This window comes from Sander lucioperca, chromosome 19, assembly GCF_008315115.2.
Source record: "Sander lucioperca isolate FBNREF2018 chromosome 19, SLUC_FBN_1.2, whole genome shotgun sequence".
In the NCBI taxonomy this organism is placed as follows: domain Eukaryota; kingdom Metazoa; phylum Chordata; class Actinopteri; order Perciformes; family Percidae; genus Sander; species Sander lucioperca.
In genome coordinates, this window is record NC_050191.1 from 10,192,669 (window position 1) to 10,205,281 (window position 12,613).

The following is a 12,613-nucleotide window of genomic DNA, read 5'->3' on the forward strand; positions in this document are numbered from 1 at the left end:
CGGCGCCCATGTTATCCAATCTGTCCGGCCACACCGGGCGGCGTCTCCTCTATTTCTTGCGCGAGACGCGAGCACACACACACACACACACACACACACACACACACACACACACACACACACACGCTACAATTACCACAGTTTTCCCCACTCAGCCTGTCTCTTTCTATCGGAGAGAGAGAGAGAGAATGAATGTGAATGGCCAGGCACACGATCAGGCACAAATCTACACTACGCAACACTTAACGTGCCCGGTGTGTTCCAGTCCGCAGTTGAAATTTGAAAATTTAAATTGTATATTATTGAATTATAAATGTTAATATGCCACCTTATCAGTATACATTTTTTACACTAGATACAGTATATTAAAAATGTGCTTGCTATAGGATGACAGTGACATCTTTCACATTTACAGGGAATGGAAGCAACACCAGGAACATCTGACCCATCTAATACAATCCACACTGTATCACATTACTCTTATTTTGTTCATCCTGCATTCTTAGTATTTCTTTCCAATTTACTGACAACATTTGCTAGCCTCTCAAACTTTATTTTGACAGAGTTCTATGCATGTGTTTTTTTTAACTGAAAAGGAATACTGTAAAATAACTTTGTAATGGTATGAATTGTCATTAGTTTAACAAGTACAGGCATAATCACAGGGGTAATTAACTGATAGTTAAATATAATTCGCTATGTCTCCTCATATTCCCTAGTTGTCAGTGTGGGTCTCAACTGTAGAGGAAAATCTACACATGAAAAACTGTCAAAGTAAAATTAGGCCAGTCAAAAAAAAAATCCATCCTTGATTACTATGACTTGAACTCATACAATTACAAACATTAACACATGAAAGCTGTTGATTACAGTACAACCACTAAATGTGTGAAGGACAGACACCTTGTTCAGTGGTAAAGGTTTCTGTAAACGGGAAAGCATTATTGTCTCACAGCAAATGTTTGAACCATTTCCATTTTGTGACTTGGAGAAAATATCATGACTTTGATTGCAGAGTTTATGAACAGTACGAGTATGTCTGCATCCCACCTTGTTTCCCAGGTATAGTCCAGGTGCGTTCCAGTAGTAGGCGGAGCCAAGATCACTCACAACATCTGAGTGTCGGACGCTGAGATATGGAGGTGTCTGTCTGTGAACGGACCACACTCTTCCTCCTGTATCTCCAAGCAGGTGCCAACCTGTCAGAGTGGTCTCCTACAAAACAAGATTCAGGAAGAAGAAGTTAAAGATTTACTTGCAGCTCCATCTACTGAGAAAACAACTGTTTATATTATATTGACATGAGAAGGTTGATATTCAGAATTAATAGGCTTAGACCATAGTTCACCGTCTCATTTCAAAGTACACAAAGAAACTTCATGTGCAGCTGTTTAAAGTGCCCATATTATGCTCATTTCAGGTTCATAATTGTATTTTGAGGTTGTACCAGAATAGGTTTACATTAAGGTGACCAGATTTCTGAGACAAAATCCGGGGACATTTTCAGCTCAGAAGCATAAATACCTTCAAAAAGGTAATGTTTTTATCTTTGTAAAACTTAAAACGGGGACACTGCCCCAGGGGGGGTCACATGGGCATGCTCCCCTGTGAGAAAATTTTGTCTATTTTAACATTTAAATGCATCAATCTGGTGCACTTCAAAAAGAAATTCAGAGGTTAGACTTGATTATTCTTATCTATGAATGGAAATATTTGTGCTGTAGCCTGAACTATTTTGCACTTCAGAATTTTAACCATGCACACACAGGTTGAATAGATTTTTTCTTCATATTTTTGCATTAATGTTACTAGGAAGCATACCAGTAGAAATATATATTCATATTTGTAAGTGGGATTTAAATATATATATATATATATATATTATTATATATATATATATTATTATATTATATTATATATAATTAAGTAAGTGGGATTGTCTGGAATCTGGCAATATAATAAACATTATGGTGGGATACATTGGCTAACGGAAATATCTGTGTTGACATAAATAGTTTACATGAGAATACATTATAATTTTGGCCCTTTGGCTGAGTCTCTGTCTGTCAGAGGGAGAGCAGGAGTGCGGTTGTGAAGAAGTTGGTAATTTCATGGCGCAGATTAACACTTTTGCATGCATTATATCCGTGTCACATTCTCATTAGGGGCTGAGCCCCCCTAAAGGTCTGATCCTAGAATCGCCCCTACTGCTACTTCATACTTGTACTCCAATACACCTCAGAGGGAAATGTTGTAATGTTTACTGCACTACATTTATCTGACAGCTTTTGCTATATTGCTTCACGCTAGACTTGTTTCTGCAACAACTCATTGAGTATCAGATCCAATTAAAACTATTGAGGAAATATTTTCATTTGACATTGGTCCAGTATTCAATGATCGGCAAAGGCGAAACAAGCTATAATGTAAGTTAATAGGACATCAATTGTCCAGCTTGTATTTACGTTCAAAAAAGTGCTTGTTTTGCCACTGACAGACTCAGATTAATATTCTAAGTGTCTGACAACATTATGGAAAGGATTTCTAAGGAGGTCGATCTTTTTGTTAAAGAATAAGATCCTTTTTTAAATATAAAAAGTCGGCGAAATTGCGTTCGCTAAACCCACCAGACTCCATGTAAATAAACAGTAATTTTAGCATCGTAAAATGGGCATTCTAGAACATCTCTGAGCTCTGAGGCTTGCTCTGGCTGTCTTGAGCCTGTGCGTGTAGGGTGCACGACTATTTCATTCCAATTTCGGGTCTGTCAGTCACAGTGAAAACCGGGGACATTTCCGGGGACATCTCCAGCCGGGGACAGGTCACCGAAACCGGGGACTGTCCCCGGAAACCGGGGATGTCTGGTCACCCTAGTTTACATGGTTTGATTTTCAAAAAACACCATATTTTTGTTGTACTGCACATTGCTGCAGCTCCTCTTTTCACCCTGTGTTCAGGTCTCTGTTTTAGCTACAGAGCACTTCTATCCCATCTTTGTTGGGAGGCGCACATGCGCAGTAGCTAGGTATGGATCACATCAGATAGCTGTTTGTTTCTACAACTTCGGCCTGTACAAGGCAGGATTAGCCGGGAGACTTCTTCTAAACGAGGGCACACTTCCAACTTTGCGTGGAATACCTGCAGGGACATGTAAGTAGATTATGGTGAACTAGTGTGTGTTGTAGCAGTGTTTTGTCATCGAGAACGAGCTAGCATGCTAGCGCTAGCATGTTACAGTTAGCCACCTGGTCTCGGCTACTGACATAGAAAGCCCTGCAGATTTTGAACAGCTCACCCAGAGACTGAAGGCAGGTTATATACAGAAACCCGTATCTCACTCAAAACAGCATGGATGTTTAGTTTCTCCAAGTTTGTATGCGTGTGGAAGCACCAGAGACAAAATAACACCCCAAATCCCAGAAAAAGTGATTTTTTCATAATATGGGCACTTCAACACCCAGATATTGTGCAGCGTAATATATGAGAATTACACAAAGCTCTGGTCATTCTGTGAAGGGGTTTGGGCAAGAATGGACTCTATTCCCTGTTGCAGCAAATTGTAGGTTGCAACAAGTGAGCTTTCAGCACTGCAAGCGAGTCACGTAGAGATGTAAAATATAGTGATCAAGAGAACAATTTATGTTGGAAAGGATTCCAGTGTAATTTTAAAAGTAAATTCACAAAGTTTCAAACAGAACTTAAATTCAGATGAATGCTTGTTGAGCACAGAAGTTGTGCTCATTGTCAGCAGATCAGCAAACATATTGAAGTCACCAGTCATGTTCAATGGAGATGGATTTTATAGTCTGACAAGCTTTACTCATAATGCCCAGCTGGTGGTCTCGCTTTGCTGCTGCCTGCTACCCAACAATGTACTGGCTGTTTCCATAGATGTGCCACTCTACTGTCTACGTTGCTCCTGTCTATAGCTTAACTTGAGATCTCTTAGTTTGTACTTTAACAAACCTAATGATCTGCCTTCTAAGACAGAACTTACTGAATGCTCTTTAGCACATGAATCCCTTAAAGTTCAGCTTAGTGGTATATTATACTTATTAACTGAACAACAGACCAACACTTATTTAAAAGTATGGATTCAATATGTTTGTATTCGAATGGTTAACTAAGAATAAGCAATGAGTTAATTTATGATTTAACTGCTTCTGTAAACCTAAACACCTTATTTTTGAAGCTCCACAAATAAAACAAAACTGATTGAAAAATGTCAAATATGACAAATATTCACAACTTTAACAGTATTTTGTTATGGCAGTGCCAGTATAGAATATGCATTCTTCAAATGCTACATTTAAAGCTATTTTAAAGTCCAACCCCATCGAAATAAGAGGTATCAACAAAAACTCAAGATATGTTTTAAAATGGTTTGTACATATGTCACATTTCAGCCAGGGAGTCTTGCAACTGACACCTGGAAAGATTTTTTTTTTCTCAACTCCGGAAGGATTGTGTGTGTGTGTGTGTGTGTGTGTGTGTGTGTGTGTGTGTGTGAAAGAGAGACAGCCAGACACACATCTGTCGTTGCAATTAACCTGACCTTGGCTTCCCCTTTTGAGCACGCACGCACGCAGGCACGAACACACGTGCACGCACACGCATGCACGCGCACGAACACACAAACACACACACACACACACACACTATCGGTGTCTAAATCAGAGCTGTCATCCTGTCAACGTCTCCTCTCCCCTCCTCTCCCACCCCGCCTGTCAGTCACAAACTGTTTTCTTCTTTTCACCTCGTTCCTCCTCCTCGCCTCTTGTCTTGTCTCCACCCTTCGTCTTAACCAGTCTTGTCCTCTCTTCTTCTCTTTCTTTTTCTTCTCCCCTTTGCTCCTCATTTTCTTCTCCTTTTGTCTCACCTCCACTGTACTTCATCTACATCCACTCTCCTAAATGTGTATTTGGTAAAGATTTGTCTTTGCTTATATGCTTAATAACCTACTGCTACTCACTTTTGCACAATGACGCAACAAGTAACCCAATTTTAACGTATGCTATTCAGAAGACTCTGGGCCAGATTGATTTATTATTTTGCACATTGTGTCAGATGCATTCTGTGCCTAAAAGTATATTTATCTGGTATTTATTTAACTGGTGCACCAGTGTGGAAGAGCAGTTTTCCTGTCATCAGAGAAACTTCTATTGGGTAATCAGTGAAGTGAATATCTTCATTTTATGCATACGTATGCAAGAGAAAATCGTGAAAGAAACAAAAGCAGATAAAATAAGTGCAATTAAACGTGCGTTCTGCTAGGTTAACTAAGTTTTGTGCAATTTCTGAGGGTCAGTTTTGTTCTTGATATTGTCTAGAAAGCAGGTCCATACTTTCCCACATGTATTCCAGGGAATCTTGTGTTGAGAAAGAGAAAGTTTAATTGACTGAGGAATATCATGTGATACTATTGAAAGCTCCAGAAAAGCTTTTTCAACTGTTTCTAAGAAAATACTTTAATCTCAACAGTGGAGGCTAACTTAACAATACCTTATTTATTCAAGATGTTTATTCATGAAACATACTTGTCCCATTAACGGAAAAAAGCCATGCCTCTTTTGTGAAACAGTTTATACTACAGAAGAGAAAGGTTATGTACAAGTGTATGGTGCAGCACATGATAGTGCTTGTTTTGGGCTGTCCAGTTCTCGATGTCCGTAAAACCTCAACACTGTCAAGACTATATGATATCGGTCGAAAATTCATTGTTGGACTCAACACAAAAGATTCAACCAGTCTTACTTCACACTCGCAAGCAGATCTGCTAATTGCAATGATTAATTGGGTGTCATACATATAGTTGACTTGTAGCTATTTCAAGGAAATTCTGTGGACAGGAATTGATGCAATTTAAAAAAATTTAAGCAGCAAAAGCAGCTTGCTTGGATAAAAAAGAGAAATAATGAAGTTGTTGTCTATAAGCAAAATAAGCCACCATGGCTGAACAGATCTGCTCAAATAAATGTGATGTTTACATCCTCTTCTCGGATTCAAATATATTTTGATTCACATAAAAACTTTGTGGCAATATTATATATAATACCCAAATAAAGAGACATCCTGAGTGGCTGGAAGAGGAGTGTGTGTAAGTGTGTGTGTAACATTGAAAAAAGGTTTACAAAAGCAAGCACATCAAGTTGATAAATACTAGATGTTGGACAGAACATGTAAAAAAGGGAAAAAATAGTGTCCATATACTAGATAATGCTCCCATGAACATATATTTAATAGGGCTGGGATGATATGCTGTTGTCCCGATTAGATTCACTTACGATACATGGGATTTGTATTGCGATTTTCATTTATTGCAATTCTAGAGGTATTGCGATTTTCTGTTTCTTCTTTAACAAAAACAAAAGTTGAATAATACACTTCTAGAGACAACATATCATGAGACATTTCTAAAATTAGTTTTCTAAGAATGCACATCGCATTTCATTTGTAAAGAAGTAACATAACATGTATTTTCTGCATTTTCTGATTTTGGTCTGTTTTGCTGGAAATGGATATGATGTAGTTGGCGTCAGCAGTACCGTATAAACAGAAAATATTGACGTGAATCATTGGTTAAAAGAAAGAAATAAAAAATATTGATTCTAGGGAAAATAATCGATTCTAAAACTGTACATAACCTTTCTCTAAAAATCCTCCCCACCCCTAATATTTAATTAACATCAAGTGACGTTTTGAGCGTCAAGTTCTGCTTCAGACAAAAGTGTGTGTGTGTGTGTGTGTGTGTGTGTGTGTGTGTGTGTGTGTGTGTGTTTAACATTGCCTACATTGTGATAGGTCCATGTGGAGGCAGAGCACTGACTGGAAACACCCATACAGGAGCACTTTTCGCAGCCACGCCGATTGTCACCTTGGAGGTTGTAGAATCCCAGTTTACAGCGGTCGCAGTTTTCCCCCTCCACGTTTTCCTGCAGGAGAGAGAGACAGAAAGAGAGAGAAAGAAGAAAGATGCAGCAAAGTTTATGGGCTGCCCTCCAACTGACGTTATGAGCACAAAGCATGTTATTGCAGTGTTAATGTGGTGAAGATAATGATGACAGGGCTAGAAAGGTTAGCGCAGAGTACTTGTCATTATTTGTGCGCATAAAAGTGTGTGAGTGTGTGTACCTTGCACACGCAGGGTGTTATACATGGGTCATCGTTGGTGCTTCCTTCCACACTGCAGTTACAGCGCTGGCAGGACGGGTAGCCCATATAACCGACAGCGCACCTGAAGACAAATGAGTTTAATATCAATAATAAAGATGAAGGTGATGAGTATTAGAAAGGACTTCCTGTCATCAGACGGTCACAGGGTCAACTCTCCGTCAATACAACCGCTGCGTCCATCCTGGTCAAACCGTCTCTGAGTCAGACACTGAGCCTTTAGTTAGTGAAGCAAACAGCTGACAGCACACCACAGGTGACGTGCATTGTCTGTACAATCTCAGAGGAAATTAAAGCATAAAAGAAACAACTCCCTAGTTAAGGGAGACAGTGAGCTGAGGCTAAGTCAATTAAAAGGGTACTTTAAGAAGTGATTTTAAAGACAACGCTTATGCTGCTGGCCTGATCTGAGGGCAGGTCATTAAAAAGTTTGGGGGGAAAGTTGTATCAGCTTTTAGATTAGATTACTAGATGACATTAAACCTGAATAAGACCCACAGGCAAGTTGAGTCGTTGCAGTGGGAAAGGAGATAATATAAACAAGTAATTACAGCAATAAGAGATAAAATTACAACAAGTAATTAATTAACAACTTTAGATGAAACACCTTGTTGACAGATTTACAGGTTAGACAAAAAGCTTTTCTTGTTTGTATTTCTTTTGATTCACAGGTTGCAATTTTAACCTCAAGATTGGAAAAAAACAAGGCTTCCCTTAAAGCGTAACTCTCGCCAAAATGCAACCTAGGGTCTTTTTGTGAATGTACCCGAGTCAAACTTTAGTTTAAAAGCATATTTAGGACGGAATCACCACTTTTAAGATTTACCGTATTTTCGTTTTTTGGTCAAATGGCCTTTTGAATGGGAGTCCTAGGGGCACTTTTATGTTTATGTTAGCAGTTGTTGTTTATGTTATCCGCCATTTTCCCAGTCAAAAAAATGTCATTCTTATATGAGGCTCCTTTTTCAACTACAAGGTCAACATTGTGTTTCACTAACGACAAAACAACAAATTATCCGTGCATTTATATGGAACTAAGCTTTTGGAGCTTTCCATCTTTACTCTCCTCCCTCAACTATTTTTGACTGGCTCGATAGACGGCGACCAGAAGAACAACAGCTACAGTGAGTTGTTCAAAACCTTTCTTTTTAGTAAACTCTGTGTACACAAACAATGTTATCAATGCTTTTGTTAAGGTGTAGAGACCCTGGTGATACTTCGAGCAAAGTTTCATGTTGTGTCGAGCCTTCTTAATGTTCTATTTTGAGGCTAGCATAAAAGTGCCCCTAGGACTCCCATTCAAAAGGCCATTTGACCGAAAAACGAGAATACGGTGAATCTTAAAAGTGACGATTCCGTCCTAAATATGCTTTTAAACGAAAGTTTGACTCAGGTACATTCACAAAAAGACCCTAGGTTGCATTTTGGCGAGAGTTACGCTTTAATATCAGAGTGCGTTCAGGTCCATTAGAGATTAAAGTATGTAAAATGTGTTATCAAAGAAATAATATCCAAGTTGCAGAAAAAAGAAAAGAAAAACAAGAAAAACAAAACAAGGCAATATAACAAATGTCAGGCATTATACCATGTCCATTATTCAGTGACTTCTTTACATTGTGTAAGGTACAATAACGTGTGATGATCATCAAAGATCTTAATGGAAACTTTCTGGCAATTTCCAAACACTAATTGGAACAGACAATTGCTGAAAGGTTCAGCTCACCTGTCACAATGTGTCTGTCTCTTGTTCTATGTGTGTGTGTGTGTGTGTGTGTGTGTGTGTGTGTGTGTGTGTGTGTGTGCGTGTGCGTGTGTGTGTGTGTGTGTGTGTGTGTGTGTACGTGTGCGTATGTGGGTCTCTCACCTGTCACATTGCAGACCCCCAAAACCCTCCTTACACCGGCATGACCCTGCTGGCTGAACTGTCAATCAAACACACAAAAGGCACACACACACACACACACACACACACATTTTTAAAAGCAACAGTGCGAGTGAAACAAAATGGGTATCTCTTTGAAGTGGCTGCACCTCCTCTTTCTAGACATACAGTTGTGTTCAGAATAATAGCAGTGTGTTTAAAAAAAAGTGAATAATGCTCAAAATCCTTAGAATAGCTTTTAATTCCATAATATCAATGCATTGAGAACACTGCACATTCAATTCCAAATCAAAACATGACCAAAATTGATCAAGTCTGTGTTATACCTTTACAGAAAGTGAAGAAAGGCTGTTAAAAAAAATAGCAGTATTTGCATTTTTCTTTACAAACTCAAACATTTACTGTATAAACTGAAAAATGTCTCAAGGTTTTGCTTTACTTTGAATCACTGAACTAATATTTAGTTGCACAACCATTATTTCTGAGAACTGCTTCACATCTGTGTTGCATGGAGTTGACCAACTTCTGGCACCTGTGTCTTGTTGAAAGACCCATTTCAAAGGCATTTCCTCTTCAGCATGTATTGAAACTGATCCATGATCTCTGGTATGCGATAAATAGCCCCAATACCACAGTATGAGAAACATCCACATAAGATGATTTTTGCACCACCATGCTTTACTGTCTTCACAGTGTACTGTGGCTTGAATTCAGTGCATGGGGGTCATCGGACAAACTGTCTGCGGCCCCTAGACCCAAAAAGAACAGTTTTGCTCTCATCAGTCCACTGAATGTTGCCCCATTTCTCCTTTGGCCAGTCAATGTGTCCTTTGGCAAATTTCAACCTATTCAGTACATGTCTTTTTTTTCAGCAATGGGACTTTGCGGGGGCTTCTAGCTGATAGCTTTGCTTCACATAGCCTTCTTCTGATCGTAACAGTACTCACAGGTAACTTTAAGTCTTCTTTGATTTTCCTGGAGCTGATCATTGGTTGAGCCTTTGCCATTTTGGCTATTCTTCGATCCATTTGAATGGTAGTTGACCGTTTTTTCCCACGTCGTTCAGGCTTTGGATGGCATTTCAAGGCATTTGAAATCATTTTGGCTGAGCAGCCTATACTTTTCTACACTTCTTTATATGTTTTCCCCTCTCCAATCAACTTTTTAATCAAAGTCCGCTGTTCCTCAGAGCAATGTCTGGAACGACCCATTTTGCTGAGTATTTCAGTGTGAAATGCACTTTAACCAGCATGCATGACATTTGCTTCCTTCCTTCCTTCCTTAAATATGGGCCATAACTGACACCTGTTTCTTCACAGAATCAATCACCTCACTAATGGAACACAACACTGCTATTATTTTGAACATGCCCCTTTCAATTACAGATTCAATTACACAGAATGAGCAGCATGCATGTCATGACTGTTGGGTCTGTTGGTTTTCTATGACTCTACAACACTTACTAGTAAATTATTTGCCATGTAGAAATATCACTTCTACCAAAAAATTTGATTTATGAGGTTAGTGATGTTGGACTGCTATTATTTTGAACCCAACTGTAAAAACAGTATAAATACAAAGAGGAGTAAAATTATCTCTAATATAAATAGTAGTTATGTTCTGTCATAGACAGTTTCCAATAACAGAAGCTTCTGTGCACACAGCTGAACTTGACTAACCCCAACCCCATAGGAAATCAAGCAGGACTGAATCGATGAAATGTTGGAGTTACTGAAGTACCACTTTAAAATGAATTAAAATGTGTGCTTGCATTCACTAAAAACCTCTGTATGTGTGTCTACTAGTTCAAACATGAATAATATCCAAAAAAAGAACAAGACTGATAGACATTAAGGACAGACAGAAAGATTAAAAAGTATATTTGCATACTGGGCGTAGCCTGGCTTGAATCTGGGACACATGATTGGCTGATGGAACCATGTGAGTCACACGAGCAGGGGATGCAGGGCTTCTCCTCCTCAGCGCTCACCTGGCCAGGTGAAGAAAACAAGAAATCATTTTTGCACAGTTAACACTAAATCATAACGAATTCCAAAAAAGGCACAGGTGCGTGCATATGTGACGTACTCCAGTGGGTCTGTAGAATCCAGCAACGCATGTTTGACAGTTGATTCCAGCTGTGTTGTCACGGCAACCAATACAGACTCCACCCCCTCTGTTTTGACCTTGGATGTTTAGGCTGAGTGACAGGTCTGCTACTGTCTGACTGAAGTAGCACTCCTGTGCCTTGCCGTGGCAGTTGCACTCTGAAAACGCACACGCACACACACACACACACACACACACACACACACACACACACACACACACACACACACACACACACACAAACACACACAAACACACACATACACACACACACACACACACACAGAAAGTTGTAAAAAATGTAGTACTGTATTTGACAGGATTGTTGAGTCCTGCCGCCGCCTACTCTATCCAAATACAGAGCATGAGGCAAAGAGGACTGCTCTTTTAATCCATTTATGTCTTCCACATACTGTATATACTGTAGGTGTTTAGAAAAACATCAAACCCTTTTTTGAAGACAGTACCCTAAGGTTCCCACACTGACCATAAGCAGCGTGTTATCTCCACAGTCCAGGGAGAAAAAGTGGGTCTTCGCTTGCCCTCACCATTGCCCACAGTATGGTTGTGAGTTGGGAGCTGAGCAGTAGCCCCTGTTTCCTACACACAGCTTACCATTTAAATTCATAAATAAAAAAAGCAAAGCGTGGTTCTGCAATGTGATTGTGGACATGGTTTAAAAGGTGTTACAGAACAAGGATCACAGGGATCTGATCCAGGAGGGCTGGTTTGAGTAGTAGATCCATTAATGTGAAGGCTTACCAGATGCCAAAACACTGCAGAGCATTTTATAAACTTTATAAATACTATGAGGAAGGATTTTACCTCTCTGGGAAGTTACAGTATGATGTTCACAGTTCTGTTTGGTAGAATAACAGTTGTGGAAATCTGTGTAAATGCCACCTTTATCTCCAGAACATTTCAGGGCCCTTCTCCAGGTCTGATCTCAGACTTGGCATTGATGACCTGGGTGGTGATGGCACAGTAGATATGACACATGCATTTGGTGTGGGAGATCTGGGTTCAATTCCCACTGCGATACAACAACCAATGTGTCCTTGAGCAAGACACTTAACCCATAGTTGCTCCAGAGGTGTGCGGCCTCTGACATATGTAGCAACTGTAAGTCGCTTTGGATAAAAGCGTCAGCTAAATGACATGTAATGTAATGACCTGTAAAGCTGTGGTGTTGCTGGGCTTCCCCCTACTGTATGCTGCACTAGGCTGCTTTCCCCAAGATGCCTAATTTCAGTTCAGTGTCCATACACTAGTCTCGCATTGCCAGACCTTCCTCCACAGCGCTGCAGAGGAGGAGGGTCTGGCTATTCCACACAGCATTCCAGGATGGGAGAAAAACATGATCTGGTTTATTGGCATTTCAATAGCCTTGGGCGGCGCTATACTCCGCACGGAGCAACGGCGCCACCACAAAACAGCCTCGGGAAGGAACTT

At 39.8% G+C, this 12,613-nt stretch overlaps 1 protein-coding gene across 9 annotated transcripts in view; it reads right to left on the reverse strand.

Annotated features, from left to right (window-relative positions):
- lama2 (laminin, alpha 2) overlaps positions 1-12,613 on the reverse strand; it is a 205,925-nt gene that overhangs the window by 123,271 nt on the left and 70,041 nt on the right. For all 9 annotated transcript variants that reach the window (XM_035995247.1, XM_035995246.1, XM_031321901.2 and 6 more), the window contains exons 9-14: positions 11,141-11,319; positions 10,943-11,042; positions 9,035-9,092; positions 7,132-7,234; positions 6,792-6,932; positions 1,051-1,215 (exon numbers count right to left, since the gene is read on the reverse strand). In XM_035995247.1, the coding sequence (XP_035851140.1) occupies positions 1,051-1,215; positions 6,792-6,932; positions 7,132-7,234; positions 9,035-9,092; positions 10,943-11,042; positions 11,141-11,319 (746 nt within the window). The remainder of the gene's footprint in view (positions 1-1,050; positions 1,216-6,791; positions 6,933-7,131; positions 7,235-9,034; positions 9,093-10,942; positions 11,043-11,140; positions 11,320-12,613) is intronic.